At 41.5% G+C, this 26,148-nt stretch overlaps 2 protein-coding genes and 8 non-coding genes across 16 annotated transcripts in view; 3 read left to right on the top strand and 7 right to left on the bottom strand.

The window, feature by feature from the left end:
* LOC106750441 (protein furry) overlaps positions 1–17,509 on the top strand; it is a 33,535-nt gene extending 16,026 nt beyond the window's left edge. For 3 of the 7 annotated variants that reach the window (XM_014630796.1, XM_014630797.1, XM_014630790.1), the window contains 22 exons: positions 2,381–2,517; positions 5,173–5,277; positions 6,521–6,655; positions 6,727–6,995; positions 7,867–7,993; positions 8,143–8,333; positions 9,083–9,747; positions 9,836–10,025; positions 10,097–10,406; positions 10,642–10,939; positions 11,298–11,812; positions 11,945–12,253; positions 12,386–12,554; positions 13,026–13,198; positions 13,501–13,575; positions 14,729–14,902; positions 14,991–15,128; positions 15,272–15,453; positions 15,523–15,715; positions 15,814–16,071; positions 16,184–16,685; positions 17,015–17,509. In XM_014630796.1, coding sequence (XP_014486282.1) covers positions 2,381–2,517; positions 5,173–5,277; positions 6,521–6,655; positions 6,727–6,995; positions 7,867–7,993; positions 8,143–8,333; positions 9,083–9,747; positions 9,836–10,025; positions 10,097–10,406; positions 10,642–10,939; positions 11,298–11,812; positions 11,945–12,253; positions 12,386–12,554; positions 13,026–13,198; positions 13,501–13,575; positions 14,729–14,902; positions 14,991–15,128; positions 15,272–15,453; positions 15,523–15,715; positions 15,814–16,071; positions 16,184–16,685; positions 17,015–17,178 — 5,279 coding nt within the window. In that variant the 3' untranslated portion in view covers positions 17,179–17,509. The remainder of the gene's footprint in view (positions 1–2,380; positions 2,518–5,172; positions 5,278–6,520; positions 6,656–6,726; positions 6,996–7,866; positions 7,994–8,142; positions 8,334–9,082; positions 9,748–9,835; positions 10,026–10,096; positions 10,407–10,641; positions 10,940–11,297; positions 11,813–11,944; positions 12,254–12,385; positions 12,555–13,025; positions 13,199–13,500; positions 13,576–14,728; positions 14,903–14,990; positions 15,129–15,271; positions 15,454–15,522; positions 15,716–15,813; positions 16,072–16,183; positions 16,686–17,014) is intronic. The other 4 variants (XM_014630791.1, XM_014630794.1, XM_014630793.1 and 1 more) reach the window with 2 other exon arrangements.
* Positions 3,150–3,222, bottom strand: Trnaa-agc. Its single transcript has one exon. It is a non-coding gene; the product is annotated as a tRNA-Ala (tRNA).
* Trnaa-agc lies at positions 3,302–3,374 on the bottom strand. Its single transcript has one exon. It is a non-coding gene; the product is annotated as a tRNA-Ala (tRNA).
* On the bottom strand, positions 3,454–3,526 carry Trnaa-agc. The gene has a single exon. It is a non-coding gene; the product is annotated as a tRNA-Ala (tRNA).
* Trnaa-agc lies at positions 3,606–3,678 on the bottom strand. Its single transcript has one exon. It is a non-coding gene; the product is annotated as a tRNA-Ala (tRNA).
* Positions 3,758–3,830, bottom strand: Trnaa-agc. The gene has a single exon. It is a non-coding gene; the product is annotated as a tRNA-Ala (tRNA).
* On the bottom strand, positions 3,910–3,982 carry Trnaa-agc. The gene has a single exon. It is a non-coding gene; the product is annotated as a tRNA-Ala (tRNA).
* Positions 4,072–4,144, bottom strand: Trnaa-ugc. Its single transcript has one exon. It is a non-coding gene; the product is annotated as a tRNA-Ala (tRNA).
* On the top strand, positions 4,963–5,035 carry Trnaa-cgc. Its single transcript has one exon. It is a non-coding gene; the product is annotated as a tRNA-Ala (tRNA).
* A 524-nt stretch (positions 17,510–18,033) lies between the features above and the next one.
* On the top strand, positions 18,034–19,139 carry LOC106750424 (A-kinase anchor protein 14-like). The gene is given in 3 exon segments (XM_014630755.1): positions 18,034–18,057; positions 18,144–18,333; positions 19,006–19,139. Coding segments are annotated over 3 exon segments (348 nt in total).
* The last annotated feature ends 7,009 nt before the right edge of the window (positions 19,140–26,148 follow it).

Raw genomic sequence — 26,148 nt, 5'->3', positions numbered from 1 at the left:
CTCTCATGTCGGCCTTCTCACCGATTACCATCCCGGAGGCGTTTGCGTAAATATTGAATTACAGCAGATCTGTTTTAACGCCTCGCTCAAGTGAGTTCTCATCAAGCTGTTATTTACAGAAAACGTCGTTTTATTTATAGTTCTCTTTTTCCTTGAATCCTATAGTACGTTCATATTTTTTATAAATTCATGGAAATAAAATAATTATATATGTACATATAATAAGCATACGTCACCATAATAAGAATTCGCGGAAATGGAAGATTCCTATTGACTGTTTCAACAGATAAGTTGCATACGTTGCACTTAGATTATCTGTTACATAAATGTCAGATAATTATCAATGTTATAATTATCATTCAAATACATTGATCATCACATGTGTAGTAAATAGAAATGATTTACAAGACTTAAATTGTGTCAGGGAGTAATAGATGTAGACGGCGAGTTTTAGCATGTGTTGCTTTGTGATGCAAAATTTACTCCAACACTGGATGTCACACAAATATTCGTGAAAAGTCTCTCCTTAACAATGTTTGAGATTGACATAAGTTCGTAGAACAAGCTGACCATGACCGATCTCCTTGCGAATTTAACCTTTTAACTACGATCGCTATTCCTAATGAATTGCAAGGCGTATAAAACTGCAGTGCCACTTCGTTTGCATAATAGATTGTTACTTTCCGTTGTAATTTCGTGACGAATCTTGACGCATCGCTGGTGTCACGGACCGCGTTAACGGGTGAAGGTTTAATCAAAGTAAAACCGGGATTGATATGTTATAGGAGATTTACGATGCAAAATAATTCCATTATACGAAGTACTATTACGCACGTTTCCGGGGAACTGGGAACATCCGTTTACGTTAACACGATTGAAAGAGCGAACGTTTTTCTGTTTCATTTTTGTTCCCCTTTGGGAAAAATATAATGGAAAACTGCGATTTTATAGCTCGAAACCTTATGTTATTATATTGCAATCAAAAGGGATGTGGAAATCAAAAAATAAAAAAAATTATTTTATTCGAAGTGAAGTTTCGATTCGTCTGTTATAAAAAGTTATATAGCTCATGGAATAATTGGAAAAAATATAATATGCCACCTTTTTCGCAAGTTATGAAAATATTTCATGAATTTAAGCTTCTAAACTTTACTGATGTATTCTCCAGAAAATTTTAATATGACATTTTTGCCAAAAAAATTCGACGTTAGATGAAGAAAAATCAAACTTCAAAAGAATGATGTAAATTTATATTTTTTTACGCACACACATTTTATTACATATACACATTTATTTATTTTCCTTCAGTGATCTTATCAACATTAAATACATTAGTTGCAAATAACAATTAAGTAAACATTTCAAATCACGATTGTTGTCATGTAACAATTGTTTGATTCTCCCTGTGTTGCATTGTTATCATTTCCTTTGACCGATTTTCTTTACTCAGGAAGTTTGTCGTCTCTCTTTCCCGACGTTCAATTATCTCAGAACTCTTATGGACGGTATTCTTTGTTTGTTGTAAAATAGAATTTCAACAGAGATACATTTTTTATCATATCGCAATTTTGTTATCTTAGTCCACAATAATAATATTGCTCTGTGTGAATAAAACGTTAGTTTATACATATAATTTTTGAAAGAATTAATATCTCGAATGAATGAATTATAATAAATGGTAATTGTAAAAATGAACACAATACGCAGATAGAAAGCTCGTTTGAAACAGAATGAGAGACTGGGTCAATTGCAAGCTCATCTGTTTATGTCAGATTGAAATTCAGATGGATAAACTGACGAATAGATTTATCAAATTGCGGAGAATCCCCTGGTTCGGCTGGTTTGAGAAATTACTCAAATAAGCTACCACGTACAAACATTGTTACATCGTTAAAATTGTTACTGATTGAACAGACTTTTAATCCATAAAAGATATACATAAAATCATGTAAAAACAATTTTATATTTTAATTTGATCCTTGTAGAAACAAAAGGAGAATTTATATTTCTGTATGAATCTCTTCTGTAAATCGAGCTAATCGAGATTTAATTAATTGTTCGTCGCTTTTTAACGATTGAACTAACATTTCACGTACGTTTTAGTTATTTTTTTAGCCGACATTGTTGATTACAAAAAATTTATCAATGTTATATTAATATATATTAATTGCGTCACTAGCGAAGCTCTGTCTGTATATTAATTTATTTTCGCGAGGATTTACATTTGAGCGAAGATAAATGATGCAAATTAAATTTTATTGACAAGCATACCTATTAATTTTATTGAAAAACGTTTTGCGCGACACTGATGGAATCGTGAAAGAAAATAATGCGATCTTTAATAACGTAATCTTCATTTTACCGGAAATACATGTTCCAGAGATTACACACCGGTTTCAAACAGCTCGCAGAGAAGTTCGGCAATTATTACTACAATATTTGTTACCTTGGCTACACAACATGGAACTTGTCGATCCCAACGTACCACCGCCGTCAAATCCGCTAAGTTATTATCAGGTGAATACAGCTCATTTTTATAATTAAATCTGGAATGGCAACGTTCCGGAAAATTACGTTTTGTTTCGAAATTTTCGAATTTTACTGTACACGTCTAATAAATTTCTTATACATAAACAGGAGAAACAAAATAACAAAAAATCGATAAATTAAGCTATTAGAAAGCTTATTTAAATATTGCGATATAACGTTACCATTTTTGATAAAACAATATATTATTATTTATATTTTTTAATGCTTGTTTTATATAATATTTTTCAGAATCTCAATTTATTTTTAAATCCCTTAATCGTTGAAAAGTCGATGATATAACCGAGACGTGTATCTAACTTTTAATTGGATAACTTTCATTGTAATTTAATACGAGTGCACTTTTTCACTATTCAAAAATATTTACTACTTTAGAAACCTTCCGAAGGTATTGCTTGAAGAAAAATGATACACTTGTCATGTAAATGCCAGGCGTTACATTTCATATCTTCACATGTTATACGAATTCCACATGTTTTACGACATTATATTCATATGTTACGAATTACTTACTCCTTTCTTCTTTGTTTCACGAATCCTGATGACACATTTTGTACATAAAAATCATCTTTATTTTCAAATTAAGGATAAAAAAAATTAGCTGGAGGCGCCGGGCATCGATCCCGGTACCTCTCGCATGCTAAGCGAGCGCTCTACCATCTGAGCTACGCCCCCTGTGATCTGTACCCGTGAAAGGATCATTGTAGCCTGCAATTGTGATCTACTTACGGTGAAAGGATTCAAAAAATAATGTTGGAGGCGCCGGGTATCGATCCCGGTACCTCTCGCATGCTAAGCGAGCGCTCTACCATCTGAGCTACGCCCCCTGTGATCTGTACCTGTGAAAGGATTATTGTAGCCCGCAATTGTGATCTACTTGCGGTGAAAGGATGCAAAAAATAATTTTGGAGGCGCCGGGCATCGATCCCGGTACCTCTCGCATGCTAAGCGAGCGCTCTACCATCTGAGCTACGCCCCCTGTAGTCTGTACCTGTGAAAGGATTATTGTAGCTGGCAATTGTGATCTACTTATGGTGAAAAGATGCAAAAAATAATTTTGGAGGCGCCGGGCATCGATCCCGGTACCTCTCGCATGCTAAGCGAGCGCTCTACCATCTGAGCTACGCCCCCTGTGATCTGTACCTGTGAAAGGATTATTGTAGCTGGCAATTGTGATCTACTTACGGTGAAAAGATGCAAAAAATAATTTTGGAGGCGCCGGGCATCGATCCCGGTACCTCTCGCATGCTAAGCGAGCGCTCTACCATCTGAGCTACGCCCCCTGTGATCTGTACCCGTGAAAGGATCATTGTAGCCTGCAATTGTGATCTACTTACGGTGAAAGGATTCAAAAAATAATTTTGGAGGCGCCGGGCATCGATCCCGGTACCTCTCGCATGCTAAGCGAGCGCTCTACCATCTGAGCTACGCCCCCCTGTGATTTGGATTGTTGTCAAGATTATTATGAATTGTGATTGTGATCTACTTTCGCCAAAAGGATTCCAAAAAAAAAAAATGATACGTTGGAGGCGCCGGGTATCGATCCCGGTACCTCTCGCATGCAAAGCGAGCGCTCTACCGTCTGAGCTACGCCCCCACGATAAACTTACCTTATATTTTATGGTCAATTTTTGGACCATGTCAGTGATCTGCAAGCGAGAACTCTAAATGTAATATTGGAAAATCGTAGTCTTTTAATTTTAGCGCTTCGCTTCGTGAAAGATAAATGGAGTACGTCGGTATGATGTATTTGACCCAATGGTATTCTGGAGACTTGTGAGAACGATCTATTTTTATGCGGAAGCTCGAAATATAATATTAGAAAGCTCTAGAGCGGGGTTCTCCAGGTGCGACGCATATGCGAAATAAATAAGCCACGCTTTCTTGCGTTATAATTGACTTCGAGTTGCGTGCGATCGGTGATATTTAAGGAACTTCTTCAATTACGTGTTCAAGTAATTTTGCATGGCCAATATTTGGAATACCAGATAATCCTGCACACTATTATTGGTTTACAACGATGCAAATTAGCTTTCCGTTCGGAATCACGCTGGAATCTCTTTGTAATTCCCGACTATTTGTTCGGGAAAAGTGGTCGCTGCTTTGTGAACGAATCCTCCAAACGATCCTCGATGCCTGCCGCGGGCAGAAATACGCGGAGATTGCACGCTAATTGTGATGCATCAGTATGCATCTCAATTATGTATGTACGCCAACGGTACGATCTACGTTGTCGGTAGATTATGCGCGAGCGAAAATTGAACTGTGAAAATAGAAAGTAAAAATTGGGAGCTTATAGAAATTAAAATCTCATTTTGTATATGTATATATATATATATATATATATATATATATATATATGTCGTACGATTATATTGATGATTATATTAATTTTAATTATCTCGATTACATATCGGGGGCGTAGCTCAAATGGTAGAGCGCTCGCTTCGCATGCGAGAAGTACCGGGATCGATACCCGGCGCCTCCACAAGAGATACATTTTTTGCTGAATCTTTCTCATCTTCTTTCCCAAATCGACAATGGTCGTGATCATTCGTGCGACGAATGTACCTGCTGTTTTTTTGCGTTCAGACGTTTCTTAAAATAACTCCTTTTTGTTTACAGTATTACACGAGCGACGTGACGCGCGGTGGAACGCGCCGAGAAGGCTGGGGCAGTGCAGAAGCGACGGAGATGGTGCTTAATAATCTTTTCTACATTACGGCCAAGGTAAGTCTTCCCTCTTAAGGGGGTCTTTAAGGGGATGCCATATTTGAAAACTTTGCCAACAAGGTACTGATTTCTTTCGGCAAAGTTTTTACGTTGTATTAGTTGCACGGAATTATACATGATTTTGTATGGCGAAAGTACGTATGGAAATCAATTTGGGCATTGCTCAATGTGTGACAAGAACGATTAAACATTTCAAAATTGACATCTCTATTATAGATGTCGGTTAGCGTAAATATCTGCCTGATGCAAAAATCCTGCAATTTATACCGAATATATCAATGCTCCAGTGAGGAAAATTTCAAAGAACATTTTTACATCCTTTCAATGAAATGTTATTTATTCTTAATCCGTGCTTTTCGGCTTTGAATGGCTCCCTTGAATGGTTTACATATATCTTTCTTTATATTTACGTTTATCTTACTCTTTGATTATATATATGTCCTAATTTTAACTTTCTTAATTTTCATTTTCTTTATTACTTTGACTGTTTAAACTGATATTTATGTCGCAAATATAACATATTTTATTTTACCTCTTCTTCTGCATTTTATATTCTCATACTGTTTAATCTACCTGAATTAATTTAATCTAATCTAAAATTGCACTTTATATATTACCTATATTAACGAATCCATTTACTTGTCACGCTACCTTTCTCCTTTTACTTAATCTTATTATTGCACATTTTATCACACCCCTTCTCTCTTCCTACCACGACCTTACTGCTTTTCTCTCTTCTTTTCCCCTTCATTCCGCTTTATTTTCTTTTCCCTTATCCTCGTTCTTCCTTCCTCTCATCTTCCTTCATCCTTTTTCCTATTATCTCTTCGCATCCACTCTATACCCTTCATTATTTCTAATCCTTTTTCATCCTCTTTCAGGAATTCCTGTATTTGTGTTTTTTCTCTGATTGTCTCATATTCCCTTAAAATATGTTTCATATTTTTATTCCTTCGCTTTTTCAATTAAATTTTGAGATCTAAAAAAATACGAAAAGCAGACAAACTTTTATATATCTTGACTAAATTTTCTGTTATACGTGATAAAACAGTGTACCGCACATCGTATTCACATTTATATCGCACTTACACCTACATAAGATCTATATGTACAAAAAATGTAAAAAAGAATGATCATGTACGTGTTTGTAACATAACATTTTGAAAATCACCTCTACGTTATCGACCTTAGCATTTCCTTAAATCTCGTCTAAATCTTGCTAATTTGGAACATTTTTCAGTTTTCCGATGAGCACCCCAAAGAGACGGAAGAGCTGTGGGCGACTCTGTGTGGCTGCTGGCCCAATAATCTCAAGGTCATCATCCGCTATCTGATCATCGTTTCGGGAATGGCACCTCAGGAATTACTGCCATACGTAAGCGCAACTTTTTTCGAGACGACTGCCGAGGCAGCAGGTGTCTTGAATTAGCGTCTTACGTTCGTTAGGCGAAGCGTGTGGTGCTGTATCTGGCGCGGGCTCGCCCGGATCGCCTCGTCGACGAGATGATGACGGAATTAGAGACGGTCGAAACGTTGAACTGCTTGATCGAGCGGACGGAAACACCGCCCTTTTATCGGCTCACCAGCATGAGGAAAGCCTCGTCGCACAGTGACGCACCCGCCGCCGACCCCGCCAACCCACCTCGAGACCTCGGCGTCGAAAAGGGCACCATTCATACGAAAAGGCACTCGGGAGAGGATCCTGTTAAAACCGGGTGAGTGACATTTGCGTTATAGACTTATTCGTTATATTGCGTTATAGACTTATAGACTTATTCATTATATTGCGTTATAGATTTATAGACTTTTATCACATTTCTCTGCTTTGTCTCGCGGCATTATTGCTGCTCTGAATTATCTACGCGCACTCGCAGGCATTTTTTAATTAGTTCGGAACATCTCCCACTTATTGCCTCGCGATTGTACAATTTTAGATACTCGTCAGCAAAGTTAGATAATAATTACTTATTCAGTTAAAAGTTAAGTGAAAAAATCAACAACTTTTGCTTAACTTTGTTAATTTTAAGTGAGTTAACTTTTAACTTAATCTAGTTAATTTAAAATGCAATGACTTTAACTTATCAACTTCTTTTATCATTAAGTTGAAATAATTCATCGATATTAAAATCATTGTCGGCTTATAATAGAATAAGAAAGGTAAAAAATAATGCCAGCAGAATTTTTTTATTGCTTTGAGCGCTTATGTTCTTTTCTTACATAAAATTCTAAATATAAAACAGTCATAAAACATATTTTTTTGTAATAGACTGTTTTTATTCAGCTCTTTATTCAGCATAAATTTAACCTACGATTGAAAAGNATATATATATATATATATATGACTTTGCATAATTAACTTTTAACTTTAATAAGTTAATTTAAAATCAACTTAACTTTTTGTTAAGTTAGTTTTGGTTTAAATAACTTTTAGTTTAATCTACTAATTTAATTTTATAGGCTATTAATATCTCTCTCTCTCTCTCTCTCAACTTAATTAAAATAAAAGTTAACTTAGCCAGCGTTGCTCGTCAGTAATATCGCGGAAATCAGAATGTATTTTATGACCTTTGAACCTTTTCGGTGTAGCTCAAAGTCCGACACTGCATTGCGAGCACTCGCGGGGTTTCAAACTCCAAGGGCAGAAAAAACCAGGACTGCGAGCGGTCCGCCAGTTCTTCCAGACGATCTATCAACTCCGACCACGGAAGCCGAGGTACGTTACGTTAACAAAATTGAAACTGATTAGTGGGTACATATAAATTATTGGGAAACTGATTGGTAAGTACATATAAATTATTGGAAAAGTGTCAATATATATCTATGTAACGGATTAAATATACGGAACGATGAATACGCTTTCAGTTAACCACCGACGAATCGTGTTATGCCGGCCGTAACGGGCCCATCGGAGTGAACGGAAAGATGGCATGCGTCGACGAGAAGTTTGATATTCCTCAACCGCACCCTTTACCGATGCCGGAATACGGTGGTTATTTCGCTCCTTTGACCGAGTACTTGCCCGATAGCTCTCAGCCGATAAGCGGCTTTCACAGGTAAATGCAAAGCAGCTTAATAGCTACACACAGAAAAACACATATCGCACATTCAAATAAATATTATTAGCTTCAAATATATTTCATAAGTCTATGTATCGTAACGTTCAATCATGAGCATTAAATTTAATCAAAATATATTCTCAACACTAGTAAGTCTAGTACTTCAATCAAGAATATTAAACAAACTTCGGCTTGCTTATTCACCGAATTAATCGGATTTAACTTTTTTTCAATAAAGTTCGTAATATTCTTGAAAAGAGAACAAATTCTTCTTACGTGATAATGAACTTTTCTCAAATTTGTAATTAATATATATTTTAAGACTTATCAAGGAAATATTTTTTATTGAAGATAACTATTACTTAATCCTTTGATTACAAAGTTGGGGTCGAACGCAATCTCACGGCTCGTTTATTTTACAGCGTGTATTTTACGCGCTGTTTCTCTTGAAGAGTATTTCATATTATTATTTCTTTCTTTTACCTCATTTTATATACGGATTACATGAAAAATGAACAAAACAGAGCATGGAGTCGGATCCAACGTTACTTTCCTGGATACGTTGAAAGTTTACCTTGTCGTTAGAAAGTTAAAAGAAAAATATACTGAGTAAATTGCTTTTCTTAACAGTAGAATGATATTTTCTCCGTATATACTTTTCTGTGAGAGAAAGAGATAGAGAGAGAGAGAGTGAGAGAGAGAGAGAGGATCTGCATTCTTAATAACGATCCGTCATTAACTCTTAGGTGCAACATTGCCGTGATGCTGCTGACCGATGTGGTCGTCGACGGGATCCAGCTCGATTGGGCTATACATGTCCCCCTGATGCTGCACATAGTCTTTCTCGGTCTGGACCACTCGAGACCGCTCGTGCGCGATCACTGCCGCTGCCTGCTGCTGAACCTGCTGGTCGTGCTCGGAGACCATCGCGATCATCTCGGAGTGGCGCGCGTGCTTCTCGCGTCGAAGACGGAGCAGCTGGGATTGGGACTGTCTACCCCGGCTTTACCGGTGTTGGAACACAATTTTACGGAAGTGGATCCGGAATTCGACAGCTACTTGTACGGTCCACCGCCAGCCCCGCCGCCCACCACTCCTCCGCCGTCGTCTTCGCCACCGCCGCCCTCTTCGCCACCGCCTCCGCCACCGCCACCACCCCCGCCGCCGCCAACCAATGTGGACANGCCGCCGCCGCCGCCGATGCCGCCTGACTCGTCAGCGTCTCCACCGGCACCACCGCCACCACCTCCGCCGCCCCCTCCGCCCCCCTTGCCCTCTTCTTCGCTCGCGGATGATACACCGACCCACTCACCTTTGCTGAACTCGGCGTCCACCCCGCCGATGTCGATGAATCACGCGAATCAACCGACGACGACGGACGATTGTAAGGATTACGGCAGTTCTCACTATGGTATGACACACGCTGGTATTTAATCAGTCCGGTTTGTGTAGAAATTGGATCGCGCACTCGAGTCTAACAGGAGTAAATATTGTAACAGAATCAGCGGTGTGCAACAGTTGGCCGACCTCGAGCGGAACAACGACGGCAACGACGACGGCGGCGACGAACGCGGTGCCGCCTGTCATTGTAACGCCGGAGGACGTGAATAATTGGACGGGTCCTCAGCCAGGACCTAACATGCCAATACAAGACGTTATTAAATCTTTGATTAATTTCCTGGCTTCTAGGTAAGCAAACTAATTACGTACGTGATTAGACGGAATGCCTTACTCGATATCTCGATTTCCGCACGACACAGGATTAATCAACCTTTGTGGAATTACGAAGACATGACTGCCAAAGTATGGTGGGTCCGCAGCGCGGAGCAACTTACAGTATTACTTCGTCACGTGTTGCGTGTCTTTCGAGACTCGCTGCCGCACGCGTTAGTCAGTCAGAGATGGGCGCAAACGGCGCTGCAATTAGGTCTTTCCTGTTCGTCCCGGCACTACGCCGGAAGATCTCTGCAAGTTTTCCGGGCGCTGCGCGTCCCTATTACCTCCAGAATGTTGTCTGACATTTTATCAAGGCTGGTGGAGACGGTTGCCGAGCAAGGAGAAGACATGCAGGTATTTTATTTTATTTTTTTCAACTGGCTGCATTAGTTCGCGAAATTTGCGCACACTAAAGCGTGAGAATCTCGTATTTACGCTCCATATGCTTTAATAGTCTATGTAAATGTTTTGAACTAGTGCAGCCAAAAAGAACAAACCAATTATGAAACATTGAGACTCTTGTAGTTTTAAAGTTGTATAGTTGTTTGTTTCGATTCTTGCTTTACAATTCTTTCGGTGTCCGCATCAGGGATATGTAACGGAGTTGTTGCTGACGTTGGAAGCGGCTGTCGATTCCCTCGAGTCGGACTTTAGACCGCTCGATTTTATGAAGGAGATCTTCAAATCGACGCCGAACTTGAACAATAAGGACCCGGTATCGGGAATTATAATCGGGGGCAAGCGCAGCCCAGGAAATGGTTATCCTGCTGGACCGCATATATTTTCTCACCTGAATCAAGGTGGACATACAAGGAGCACCAGCTACTCGGTCAGCTATTGCATGAAGAGATCCAGCGGTGGCAATTCCGCAGCTAGCGATATAAAAGGTTAGTACCATCAACCGTAGTAGAATTTTAGAGTGTAGAACTTTTTGGAATAAGATTGCAAAATTCTGTAAAAGTAGAAGAGGAAATTAAGGAGCGTAAAGGAAAACTATAACATTGCTCTTGAAACTTCAAGTATGCCAAAAAAAAAGATAAAACGTAAGAGACGCGATAATTACTTAACAATCGGTCGTCATTACCTTGAAATATCGAAGTTTAATTTTTCATGTATTATATTTTTATTCACTCTGTTTTAGAATCAGCTTTCTTCGAATAAGAGTGCGAGCTGAATTGAATTTCTACGTTTGAATTCTTTTACCTTTTAATTTACAGAAACTCTCCAAGTAATGTTTTGTTACAGAATTGGAGAACAGAGTTGGTGGTAACAAATATCCCAACTCGAATCTGTCCAGATCGAGGTCAGCGCAGTCTTTGAAGCTGTTGGGCGATTCCGCGACCCAAGACGACAAGATGACTATATTGGCGCAACTGTTCTGGTTATCGGTGTCTTTGCTTGAGTCGGATTACGAGCACGAGTTCCTTCTGGCGCTGCGGCTTCTTAGCCGCGTGCTGCACAGATTACCGCTCGATCGACCGGATGCAAGAGATAAAGTTGAGAAGCTGCAGCAACAGCTACGGTGGACCTCGTTTCCCGGTGTGCACGCACTCTTGTTGAAAGGATGCACCAGTCCCAACACGTACGAGCCGGTCGTCACGTTACTGTCTCAATTCACACCTCTGTTAGATTTGCCGGTGGTCGATCCCACGCAAAGCCTCGCGTTCCCGATGAACGTTGTATCGTTGCTACCTTATATGTTGCTGAATTATGAAGACGCCAACGAACTCTGCATCAGAAGCGCCGAGAACATTGCGCAAGTAAGCCCATCTGTATATTTATTTTCTTCGTTAACGGCTAAGGAAATATTCTTTCTCACTCGTAAACTAAATCCAACTGTATATTACTTTGAAATATCCTCTATCAGTGAATTTCTGATTCTGTGGTGGTAGGTAAGCGCGGAAAAGGGCAAGAAACTGGAAAATCTCGGCACAGTTATGACACTGTACAGCCGGCGCACGTTCAGCAAGGAAAGCTTCCAGTGGACTAAATGTGTGGTGAAATACCTTTACGACTCGTACGCTCACCTCAGCTTCAATATGCTCGCTTTCCTCGTGGAGGTTCTGGAGAAAGGCCCGAGCAGCGTGGCACTGCCTGTACTCAGCATTATACATTGCATGTTGCACTACGTAGATCTAGCGTCGCCAGCCGCGCAGCCGATCAATACCGAGCTCTTGAGAGTGATATCTAAATATGTCGAGGTAAAATCATCAAATGTATATTTCAATATTACCATTAGCAGCGTAATATTGATTCCGTAACACCGATTGTGAAAAGTAATATCTCACTTTGCACATTTGCTGTTTGCCTAATGAACAGACATCACGTTTCAGGGCACTCACTGGAAGGAAGCGCTTAAAATCTTGAAGCTTGTAGTGACGAGGTCGTCGACACTCGTAGCCCCACCGACGTCGATGCACGGCTCGTCCTGGGAGTCCTCGCTAGCGTCGCCGCATCCTAGCTTCACCGACACCGAGATATTCACCAAGAAAGAGCTACCCGGTAAGTCCCACGTCTCTCATTAATTAATAAAGCACATTTATTGTTTTCCGCACCTATCATTGGTTTCTGTTTCTCTCTCTTGCGACGCGGCATGCATACACGACACGGATGATTTGTTACACAACAATCAGGTTGTGATAAGAATAACAATAAAGATAGATTGTAACCGCTTCGTATAAAATAAAATTGTGTTTTCTTTTTTTTAAGTCTAAGTATAATCAAACGGCCTTATGTCCCCTTAAATATGTAGCTTTCACTTGTCTTCCCCTATGTCTTCGATCTGCACCTGGATGTTTAAGATATGTATCTTTTTCAGTAGAGCTAATAATAATAATTTCGGAAATCGCAATAAAAATTATTTGCTTTATGTTATCATGAGATATGAGATAAGGAGCCATCGCTTCTCCACTTATACCGAATATTGTATTCTTTTCTTTTTATCGGTATACTTTATTTTATTACCACGAATAGGAAGGACAATGGACTTCACATTCGACCTATCCCAAACGCCGGTGATCGGTCGACGTTGGTTGATACGCCAAGGCGTAGAAGAAAAATCACTCGGCTCCCCGCGTTGCTCGTTGTCCTTGTCTCCAGCTGACAACAGCACTATCGCAGGATGGAAAAAACCTTGGATGTCACAGGTACACAGACTTATACTTAGTTTTAATAAATATATAATTCGTTTTTCCTGTCATATTAAACTTTAGGTGGACTTTGTTCTATTAATATGTAAATCGTCTTAACTTTACGAGAGTTTATGAAAAGTTGTCGGTACACTCAAGTAGATAAATTTATATAGTCGAGTTCTTAAGTTATAATTAAATTAAAATTAAGTTTCGAAAGATTTAAGGCGCATATACGCGAGCGAGGTTTGTTGCAACATTGTGTAAATACTAGATCAAGCATATTTAACGTGTGAAATAAAATGTTTATGTTCGGACAGGGTCGCGTCAGAGAGTGCTTGGTGAACCTGTTGACTACGTGTGGACAAAGAGTCGGATTACCAAAGAGCCCGTCGGTACGTTTGCGGTGTACTTTAATCGTTATTCGAGTAGCGTGAACTTTCCTATCCTACGGACCGCGCGGATTATATACCTTACCTTACCAAAAAGCCAACTGACTTTCATTATGTACCCCTTTCTAGGATGAGCACATTAGTTCAATGACATTGTATAGCAAGGTAAAGGGTTATTATTAAATGCAACTTGCACTCACTGTTAATTCACGATAGTACAAGTACCTGTGTACTTGTAATCGATATTACGGTGTATTCTATGGAACGTACTGTCACGCTTCAATTAGCTTCGTAAAAATGTTGTCACATGCACATTATTGCGGAAGCAGACGAAATATGTTCACGCGTTTGCGTAGAATCTTCCGAAATGGTAGTAGCGTAACTTTCCCGCACAGCCATCTGGGACCTATCTTTTTATTTCCCTAACGCTTTGTCGTCCGTTGCGATTACGCAAAAATCGACAGCGGCAAATATTCGTATATGTTTACGTGCTTGACAACAGCCATGAGATTATGCCAGTTCCCATTATTTGACGACAACGTGTTATCAGTATAGTGTAATCAATCCAGTTGTCTTTGATAAAACAATATATCATTGTTTATGACCAATATGTACATAATTGTATACAGGTTGCTCCGCCACTGTCGCATTAATTATCAGTTTTTAAAGAATTTCACTTCGATATGTTTTCATCTCTTCATTGAATTGTTATATTGAAAATTTTCTCTGTGCTTCTTCGACGTTAAAGTAGTTGAAACCGCCTATTTCTCAAAATCTGAAGAAAAACTGCGATAGTTCGAAAGCACTCTGTATGCACAACTAGTAAATGTAAAACACATATGTGCACAATTGCCAAATATCTTGTGCAAATTCACGTGATTGAAATTGGAATATATTATTGGAGGCAAAATACCAATTGAGCAATTTAATTGAGAAGTAACAAATATAAGTGGATTTTATATATTATTATATGGAATTATCATAAAAAACAAAATATTTATTTTTAAATCGAAAGCATAGAATAGATAGTATCGTCTTAATTGTTGCGTGCGTAACTTTGCATTTGTCCGTCACTTATATATTTGTGCTTCCGATCCCTTCAACTCGCTCTCTTGCGCATACTTCTCACGTTATCGAAAACGTTTTTTTCATTCAGGTGATATTCAGCCAAAGTTCGGACTTGATGGAAAGACAATCATCCATGGCCTCTTCAACGGAGGAAGTTTCTGGTGCGAATAACGACTTGAGCGGCGGATCCAGACGAGACGATGAACAATTCGGCGTGTTCAAGGACTTCGACTTCCTCGAATACGAAAGTGAAAGCGTCGAGGTGGGCCTCAACAACGACACTTCGTTAGATCTTATTTACACGTAGAAATATACTTATTCAAATCGGTATAAAACGTAAAACTTTTCAGGGTGAGAGTACGGATAACTTTAACTGGGGCGTTCGACGTCGTCCTCTCAGCGAGGGGGAAGAACGAGAGCCTAGTTTAAGACAATTCGAGGAAAGTCTAAGTGAGAAGACACCGTCGTCCAGCAAACACACCACACGGGTGTGTAGACGTTTAAAAATTATATAACGAAACATACTGTGCTTTATTGCAATCGTTGTACTCGATGTATCCCGACTAAATTACTTGCAATCTTTGTACTCGATGTATCCCGACTAATTACAATTAATTTCAAACTCATGCAGCGCGGAGTCGCTGAGGAGTCATCGGACGACGAGGCCGGGTCAGAGTCACCCTTGGACGAAGTGCCAGGCGGATCCGGGACGGGCCAAGAAGCGAACAGCATCCCGGGAATGTTCCCACCGTCCTCCCTCTCGTTGATACCTAGCCGTACGCGTCACGACTCATCCACAAGGTCTGATACATCGTAAGTTTCCGTGTGAAGGCTCTTGAAGACGCTCATATTAATCGATTCACTCGAACCCTTGACCCACAGCGGCTCGAGCGCGGGAGATCTCGGTGATGTGACACCGTGCAACGCGTCGCCGAATCTGTCCGCGCTGATGCCCTTCCGGCAGGTCGTGCGAGACGACGCCGAAGAAATCTGGAGGCAACAAATTCAAAGCCTCATCACTCAAGCTCCGTACAACACTCTGAGCTTCTTCCAACTGCTTAGCAAAATTTTAAGGGCAAGTTTCCCGTGATAGACGATACAATCCGTTTGGAAAGAATGGAAATAGCTTCTCGAATCGTGTTACAAGAGTTAATCTTTCTTGTAATCTTTTAGGATGTGAGCAGCAAGTCTGTCGGTCTCACACGCGAGACGAGCACTTTGCTGAGCAACGGTAGTCCGGCTTCGGCTCACTTGGGCTGCCACTTGTCTAGTCACGCCGAGCTGCTCAGTTCGAAAGCCGAGCCGCCTCTGGTGTGGTTTTCTGTCGCTATATTTGCGAATCAGCGATTGAATGAGACATTGCGCTTCGGGATGTTGGAGGTTCAAGAACACCTGGAAACATTTTTGGACAGAAAGGATCATGCCACGGAAGTAAGTTTCCTCGATGTATTCTGATTACGACATTTCGACGTCGACCTCGTTAGCTTCTGCAAGATTTCCGGTTGTTCAAGTTAGATAGCTGCGACACGTTGATTTTTCTCAGTGCTTGGAGGCAGCTAAAGCTACCGTCAAGCTTCAAGCTTTAGGCGGCAGCCACACCACGGAGGCGGGCGTTGAGGAGATGCTGTTGGATATGGGCCGAGCGCTCTACAAGCTGCATTTTCAACTGCTCTTGCTGATCGAGGCGTCAAACAAGATGCTGGGTGCGCTAATGAACGCCGCTAGAAACGTGCAGATCCCTCTGCAAGATCTGTCCATCGAGATCGCCAACATGAAGATAGCCTTGAGCAGAGCGCTCGAAGAGAGCACCGAGAGTGAACGAGGAACGCCTACTCCAACGCCCAGCCCTAGCCCTCTGCCAGGTGCCGGTGCCGTCGAAGAAGTCGCCAGAGTCGCGGAACTGCTGAGAAATGCGCGGTGGTGCCCGGCGCTCGAAGCCGTGAGACTACACAGAGCACAGTGGCCAGGCGATCCTTTCCACGACGACGACGACGTGACAACTGCTGTTAGTATGTACTGCAAGTACATAGGTCAGGATAGATCTGGTAAGTTGAAGAAGAAATCAATCCTAAGATTCTGATAATAAATGAAGGAAATTTACAAATAAGACAGAATTTTAATTACAAACGTTTCGGACTATCCTCGGCATTATAAAATTAATAAAAGTTAATATACAAGTCGCAGCGCATAGTTTTAATTCTCGATGAATTTGATGTAGTATTAGTTTGATAAATAAATTCGCTTAGATTTTCTAAAAAGGGAAACGAAATATTTTTGAAACTCGGTCGCAGAAGGCGGGATATTTTTAACACTCTTTATTTTGACGACGGAGTAAAACAAACAAATACACAATATATATATATAAACGTTTCAGATATATTCGTGGTGACGAGAAAAGACGAAGAGATGTCAGAGATTTTTGGCAGACTGATGGAAAGCCTGTTCGAAGTTCTCGCGGCTGTGACGGGATTGGAAGCGTCTACGAAGGCGGCGCGCATGCAGCATGACCATTCTAATCACTCCAAAAATGACTGTTAATATAAGCTTTAACGATTTAGTATTACAGATTGTTCGTGTAAACTTAAGTCGGCGTATATACATATATATATATATATATATATATATATATACACACATATATATATACATATATATATATATATATTTATATATATTTATATTTATATTTAATTGTTGTACGTGTGTAGGTACCTTATATACGATTGTAGGTGAATATACATCACGAAGCGTTGTGCATATTTATGTATAATGCGTAGAGAGAAAATTGTTTTTTTTTTTCGACACATGAAAAACGTAACGATCGCTATTGACTGTATATTCGGCAAAATAAATTACATCGAGATCTCGACGACGTTTTGAAATCCATTATCTCATAGGTTATTTTATCGAGATGATCAGGCGAAAGAAACGATCGGTGTACAACATACCGTTTGTGATGACACCCCAGAATTTCGAATCTTGTCAAGACATGACGCACCTTGCGAAAAGATTTATTAATTCCGCGGTCACCGCAGCGATCAAGATCGTTGCCATCATGGTTCGTTAACTTTCTTACTACGTTAATTAAGATGATGCACGTACAGAAAAGTACGCCAAGTTTTACTGTCATACCATTATTACCTCAGTACATCATCATGTAATCATATTATTGTCGTGTGATCATGATGTAATTCCATATTTCGATGTTGCATAAACTAGAAGTCGCGAGTCTTCGAATTGTCATTTCTACTGATCACCTTTCATGCAATCTGTTAGGAACAGCAAACCCATAAATCTCCCACACTGACCAATTCGTTCATCTATTCCGGTACAAAGTGGCCCACATGTGGCAATATCAATGTGCGAAGGGCCCAGCAATGTTTGAAAAAGGAAATGGCTGGATGGAACCAACTACCGGTAAACGATTTTCGACATAGTGATCGTCGAAGGAAGAGTAACAAGAAAATTGAAAACGGGTTCTTCGAATTTCTCTTTTTTTACAGGCTCTAAAGAGTTGGATGTTCCACGTAGAGTTCATTGGCCTCCGCAGGGAAGGAACCGCCGAATTTTACACATATCAGGTTCTCTGGAGCATACCCACACCGGCGTACCCGGAGCCATATGTGACCGTCAGCGTGTTCTTCTACATCGTGGCGAGTCGCGTGCAGCCGCCGTACTTTCCAGTCGACGTTAGTTTGTTATGTATATTTTCAGCTCCTTCCCCTCACACGGACGCGCGCGCACGCGTGCGTGCGTCAACTACACGTCGACGAGAACAAGCTGCTCTGGGTCGTATCGGGAATCGCTTTAAAATGTACTCCATTATGGCTCGGCTATAATGTGATATAAATATTTAAGTGAAGGAGATGTAGAATGTATGGAATGTTAGCCAGGTTTCCTGGTTTGTGTAGATAACGGAGTGTTAAAGTAACCCTCGAACAACAAGATTGGGTCGGATCCGAACGGATTTATATTCTTCCGCGCGCGCGCTTGTGAAATATTATATTTCAGGTGTTTTGTATATTTTGAGATATATTTGATTTATTATTAAATATTTTCTAACTTATTGTGAGAATAAAAAGGTAAATATTTTAAAAAACGTACGGAAATAAACTGCAAGAATATGAAAAAATCACTGGTATACTATTGAAGAATAATATACCAGTAATCTTTTTCATATTCTTGTAGTTTATTTCGGTACCGAAACGCTCTTCAGATATTTATCCATTAGATAAATTTATCCGAAGGCGGAACAGGTCCTAAGATGTCCTAAAGGACATCTTTGAAACGTCTTTTAGACGTATTCGGGGATATACGTGTAACTGCACCTTATTCGAGGGTTAAACGCGCTTTTGTAACTACGAGCAACTTCGTAACAGGTCTCGTACGTCTTCGAAGGTCATCGGTTTGCCCATCGGTTGGACATGATGTTTAGACCGAAATGGCTCTACGACATTCTCGACATGAAGACCATATTGTTCAAGACTTTCACGTTTTGAGGTACGCAGTTCGATGCGCAACTCTTTAATATGTTACAGATTAATCTCCCATTCATTTTTTTAATAATTATATCTAAACTTGTAAGAAGAAATCGTAAAATCACATTAAAGTAATTTCCATCATTGGAGTTCAGCGGATCTGCGAATTTGGAGAACCTTAGGTACCCCCTGTGTACGGGGCGTGACAAGTTTGATTTCTTCATGCACATGTCGCGTCACGGGACGGGTGCAGCTTTTCTAAAGAGACTTTTGAGCGCCTGCACCGTGCAGAATGTCGTAAAAGTAAGAGTGTCGGGTTTCCGCGAACCGGGCACGCGCCAGCCGCAATCTGCACCGGACGCCGGTTCACTCCGTTCGCTTAAACAATAGGAGCAGGTGATATCCCCATAAGAGAATATGCACCATACCGTCGTACCGTTCCCAATCGCACGTTACTCGCATTAAATCATTAACCCTTCAAATTCATTCAGCATTTTCTTGTCCGCAAAAATATGTATTTTTCTAAAAGTGAAAACTTCTCTCATTCTCTTTCCCTCTCTCTCTCTCTCTCTCTCTCTACCGATAATTTAAAAAATAATTTGAAAAAGTTAATTTTCTTGATATAAATCGAGATACATCTTAAGATGTTAATTCTCTCTGTTTCACATTTCGTCTTTACGTCGTTTCAATTGGCAGAAAGTATAAATACTTATTTTTTGTGCTTCTCACTTTTAGAAAAACCGTGTCCACTTTACTACCTCAGAAGAGATATATTTCCATTTATAGGCAATACCTTCAGTATTGCTGACACTAAGTTATGACATGTGGCTGTCAGTGGTGGTTGGATATCCCATTCACCCTCTCCCACGGAGTTAACACTGTATAAAGCCGACCACAGAATGTATCTATTTACAATCCGGCGGAGAGGAGGGCACCGAGGAGGTGTGAACCGTGCGTTGGTCCCCGGGCCCATTTCTTTTTTCTTATAGTGTCTTCAGCTTTCGGTAAAAAGACCAGCAAGTGAAACAATTCGAAAAGCGAAGAAGCCTTTCGTTCATGCATATGCGGGCCGGACAGACACCGGGAGGTCTCTCGATGCCTCAGCAGGAGCCCGAAGAGCGAAGGCGGCGATATGCTCACGTGTCGAGCATATCAAATCCCGGACATGCATCGGTAACACTTCCGACTTGTCTTCTCACCAAATGACCCGATTGAAAATTAGACTAAAAATTAAGACTGGCATGTTACTGAACATATGAGGTCACGACGGTCTCACGTAACTGTGATCGTTAATACGTAACACGTTAATAGAGTATTGAGAGAAAAGTTTAGTATTTGTAGCACTATGTGTGATCGACACATAATGAAAGAATTATAGTCAGGAGAACCATTTTTCCAATGTGTTACTATAACGTCAGTGACACTTATATACATGTTGCTACTATTATTTTTGTGGTTAAAACCATGAAGAGAGTATAATGTCGAGGCCGAAAATAACAATAATTCTCTCAATTTGTGAGCTGACGGCTCCCAACAGGGATTTATCGGGAAAGTTGTCAGTTGTCTTATCGCTCCCTTATTTATTTCGTAGCGGTGGCGGTTTTATTCCACCCGCGGGCATCACGACCGGCACCAACTCCTTTTCTCCTTCGCCTCCGCGACGACTCGTCCAAACGTGAAAGAAAAGATCGGCCGCCGGTTGCTTCAAAAAACAATCAAATCCGATTATGTGGGTCACAGAGCGTGACACGCGCGATATCGGCTTACGGCCGGTGGACGGCAACAACCACCGCCTATTTATACGGAGCTTTTTGTCAGCGCCGGGGTGATTCTGTCTTAAACATCACATCCGCCGAGGTGCTTCCTACGCGTGGTGACTGGGCAAGAGAAGGAGGACCGGGAGAATCGCGAGAGAGACGGCGGGAAACGAAGAAGGGAAACCAGGACAGGAACCACCGCCTCGCTCTCTTCAGCGGCTTCAAACATCCGCTGCACCAGCCGCCACCAGATCGCCTCTGCCTTTACCCCCTTGCCGCCTCAGCTCGTGCTCAAAGGGACGTTCGCGCACGCCTTCGTTTCCCCCTTTCCGCATCGCAAAGGATGCATCGGATGCGTTTTTACCCGCGGCCCTCTGCCACGCTTTCCGAGGATTCCGCTCGGTTTCCGGCTCCTCTCTTCTTCTCTCTCTGTCCGTCGTCGTGTGCTAATACGCCTAAATTAAAGAAGAATGAGGAAGTACGTGTGACTAAATGTTAAAAAAATATACTTTGAAAACGTTTCGAAATACTCGGAAGTAAAAAATGCGTAATAAATATTGGCTACTGCATATTAGCGCCATTGCATAATGGTGGGCAATTAAACAAATACTTTCACAAGTAACCGCTAAAATTCATCACATAGCGGAGATATTAGGTAGTAGTGAGAGGCCTGTAACACTTACAAGGATTATAGTACCATCTTCTTCTACAGCATTGTTATAATGTCTCATTCAACGATGTAACTGTTATGCACAACGCGAGGTATATTGCATTTACATTACTGAGTAAGAAATTTGATGTAATCTGGAGTTCGCACCGGGAGGTATGAACAGCATGACATGCCGCGACGTTGGACACGCGACCAACGAACTCTTCGCGACGCGATCAGGAAGAGCGAAGAGGTGAGCAGCCGAGGAAGACCAGCAAGTGACCTCCTCGACTAAATCTCGTTCAATAGATGTTTATCAGTGTTTTAGTTGAAGGAGGGCCGGAATACATCTGGACCAGGACGACCGGACAAATCGGCCTTCTCCGAGACGAGAAGAGCGAGAAGGGGGATGACCGGTGAACGCTGCGACACGCATTGTCGGACCCACGTGCGGCGGCGACCCGTCGAATCACCAGCTGCCGATTCGCCGAGTCGACTCCTGGAAGCACGGGAGTCGATCTAAAATTAGCGGCCCGGCACCCCCGCCTAGCCCTTACATGGCCACGTCACGGGCATACACTCGGCTACTCCGACGGAGAGAGAGAGAGAGAGAGAGAGAAGGAACGAGTGTGGGTGAGGGAGGGAGGAAAAAAGGGAAACAATAATAATCGCAGCTTGCTCGGCACGAGTTGATCACGCGCGAGATCTAGCAGCTGGAACCCGTCGACGGCGCGATTGGTCGGGCTTTGCTCCAGAAACAATCGGCGAGTTAGTTAGCCACGTTGCTCCGGGCACTTTTTACCGTAATTGCTTTCCCACTTTCTCTTCAGCAATAAAAGAATTCCGTACAAAGTCGGCCGGTAGGATATCTCTGTTTTCCTCTTTTTATCGCGGTACGCGAGACAGGAAGTGCCGCACGGGTTAGCAGCGAACCACATGGCTCCCGGATGAATGAGCGGAGTAATGAACGAGGCTGGGCCCTCGTGCGAGTAGATAACGCGTTGCTTTAATGCCCTCGAGGAAACTTCTCAATGAAGCGTCGATTATCATTATGCGTACACGAGATAATACACTTAATGCGACAGCGAAAGGACCGTTACAGCAGCTCTTAACGCGGGGAGGGTCCAAGAGAGAGAGAGAGAGAGAGAGAGAGAATTCCTCACGTTCGATTAATCGCGGATCTTCCTAGTTCATTGTCCCTGGTGGGCACCTCGCTAGATCCTTTCGGACTCCTCGCGGGAGCGAACCCCGTCCGCGGTACATCTGCGCCAAGCGGATGCAGGCTGCATTTTATGGCCGCCCAATGCAACCGATTCTTATTCGTGCACCCGCACTCACACCCTCCCGTCATCTACCGCAGCACGCGGCACAACGACTTCTATAATTAGATTTCCTTCCTTCTTTCGGTTAGACACCTTCGCGACCGCGGGTGATCTCCTGTCGACCCGCGAACTGCAAAAGCCCTCGATTCATGCGCATCGTATCGAGCGAAGAATAACCGCTCACGTTAACGGTGCAGGAAGCTAAATTTATCCGGCCATGATAAGTTCAATTGATATTCATTAGAAAATTGTTACGAGTGCAATAATCATAAAAATCAATCCTATGATCTTTAAAATCAAAATTAAGATCAAATACTGAGACTGTATTGGTAGATATTATACAATAATGAATCTTTATTTACGGGAATAGAAAAATCTTTTGGTTTACAATATTGGTTTATCACAGATTGAAAAACAGGCATGATTAATAGATCTATATTAATGAAATTACTCATTTAATTAATATAGGAAAACGTGTAGTAAAAGATATAGTAGTAATACATATTCTCACTTCTCAAATTTAGTAAATATATTGATTGAATTTACATTACTGGATATGAAGAATATTGTAAATCATCTTAATTGAGATTATGTTTCAATCAGAAGCAAAATAACCATTGATTCTGTCGTGAAAAATTCATTACATCGTCCGGTCACGCATCCTCCATTAAGATCGATCAGCGGTCCACCGGCGTTCGGATGAGTCGAACGCCGGCTTGAAGGAACCACGCGCTTAGCGTGTCACAGGTTTCACTTCGGCTATTTCGAACAGGTTGCGCTCGTATCTATTTTTCGATCATTGGCGTCGGTCGGCCGGTCGGATCCACGGATTCTCGCGCTGCCGACGACAGATAGACACCAACATAATATAAACGACGATAGTTAAATCGAGGCGCGATACACGCGAGAGCGCGGCTGCCAAGTCGCGATATCGTTATACTTACAGATATCGTTTAATCGCTGGTAATTGGCCAAAACGCGTCTCTAAAGTTGTTACCACCGCGCGAAATTGCGACATTTCGAATCGGACCGCCGCAGCCATCGTTGGCATATCTCGCGGTAAATTAAATTTTTTTCTAATAACGTCCGAAGCGTCGTTGCACGTTTGCTCAATTGATCTACTTGCTATCAAGGACTTTCAACATCTACGTCAGCTGTCTTGAATTATGGAGTCTCTCGAGCAACGAGGTAAACTAGAATTATTTTTGCGACTCGTGTTTGCATATATATGTATCTCCTGTAAACATACAAATAGCTAAACTGCTTTTTTCGCAAACTTTTGATACGCCATAAGAGACGGTGGAAAGTCCGCTATCGACAAGTGCCAAATTGTTTCCTTAACGAAAGCGTCTCTCTCGCTCTCGACTTATTTACACACGATTGTCCTATTTTCGATCGATTTCCAGTTTTCTACGTCGCTTGTGCGGTCGCGTGCAATTGTTTAAGCTAACTCTTGATCGATGGCATCTGATACACGATGATCTCGAGCGACGTAAAGACGAAAACGACGATCGTCACGAGAGACGCGTTTCCTGTCACGATGTGCTTTCGTCAATGTGCGCCGGACAGATTGGTGGGGCGCGATTCCGAGATTAGTATTCGCAGATCGTGGCAAAAGAAATGTCCTTGTGCAACATTCGCATCTCTCACAGGAGCCTGCCAAACGACGATCGATTAACGTCAGATCGGACGGTAAAAATTACGTCAGCGGCGAGCTTGAACTTAAAAAGAAAGTATATTCTTGATTTTATCTTCCCGTGTAGTTTGCAGGATGTAGCTTCGTCGGAACTCTATTGAAATCGTCTTCCAATGCTTATATGTTATGGCGCCTTGGCAATACCTGAGCTATCCGCTTCTGATTCGCATGCAAATACGAACTAAACTTAGAAGATGTCCGATTTTCTTCGTTAGGACAGATCGTATTTTCGGCTTCGTCGACCTTGACCATTCTAAATAATAAATATTAACTTTGCAAAATTAACGCGATCAACTAAACAGCACTGGGAAGATCGGGCATATCGCCGGTGGTAAAGTATGAATCCGGTGTCTCTGGGTCTCAAAGTGTTAAGATAACGGGCGACTCGCGCGGCTGGATTCTTCAATGGGCCACTAGAAAGAAAAGATTCTGAATGGGCACGCACACGCGAACCGTGTATACACGTACGTGCAGCGATAATCCCGGGGGATCTTATATGACGAGATATCAACGAACGAGATGCGCGTCCACCGGATTTCTAATATTATTACAGCTATATAAGACACTTCGCGTGACGCACACGCGATGTTTGCGCAAATCATTCGGAGCTTCTGTGTCATACATCGGGATAATTTTGCGACCATTCTTTTAAATTCAAAATAATTTCTTGAATTTCTACGACACCTACTGTCATCGATTCACGCTGCATCAACGGTTTGTCAAATTATTTCCGACGAATCATATCGATTATTTATTATCTCAACGTTGCGGAGCAACGAGATTTTCAACAAATTTTCGTCTCGAGGGATACAAGGTGCCTCGTATTAGCTCCGTAGAAAAAAAGTTTCGATTAAATCGGAGTGAAAAAGCATCGCGCCGATGTCTCGAGACTTCCCCTCCCATATGGAACCTAAAGCCCGGGATGATCGCGTGCGTGGGTCGCATACGTCTTGTAGACGCACGCGTGTTAAAGGGAAGCGGTGGAAAAGGGAACTCGAGTCGGAGATGAGACGACGGAGGGAGACGGAGGGTGGACGCGTGTCGGTCGCGTGCCTATTGCCGCTGTAACTCGGTATATCTGCGACCCTTCCCGGCCCTTTAACCGCCCTCTCGCCGTTTTTCCAGTTGCAAACGCCTATGCGGGAGACTCCCTCAGACAATGGGCCTTCCGTCGACAATGAAGATCATCCGTCGACACATGTATCGATAAGATCGCGGAACGAGAGATTTAATAGATCGGGCGGAACGTTTTTTTTTCTTCGCTACATGATAAATGATGAAGAAGTGTGCGCTTAATATGTGAGAGATAGAAGTGGAACTTAATTTCAAAGATATCGTACATCTGGATGCGGTGTGTTTTAATAAGAAATATTGAGGCGCGAAATGTCTGTAAAAATAACTCTTACTACTGATATGAGACAGTGGAAGGAATATTTGGTATATTTACAAACACATTTTCGATGTCAACTTTTTTATTCTTCACTCGAAGCATTTCGCACAATTATAGATAGATCGTATGTAATTACTGGGAATAATATTGACAGGATAAATGTAAATGGCACGTATAGAATTCATTTTATAATCTATCGTCAATTTATATCGATAC

This window comes from Dinoponera quadriceps, unplaced genomic scaffold (assembly GCF_001313825.1).
Source record: "Dinoponera quadriceps isolate SergipeBrazil2010 unplaced genomic scaffold, ASM131382v1 scaffold5784, whole genome shotgun sequence".
NCBI lineage: Eukaryota > Metazoa > Arthropoda > Insecta > Hymenoptera > Formicidae > Dinoponera > Dinoponera quadriceps.
The sequence above is the reverse complement of the archived record's forward strand: the minus strand, read 5'-3'. Positions and strand labels throughout refer to the sequence as shown.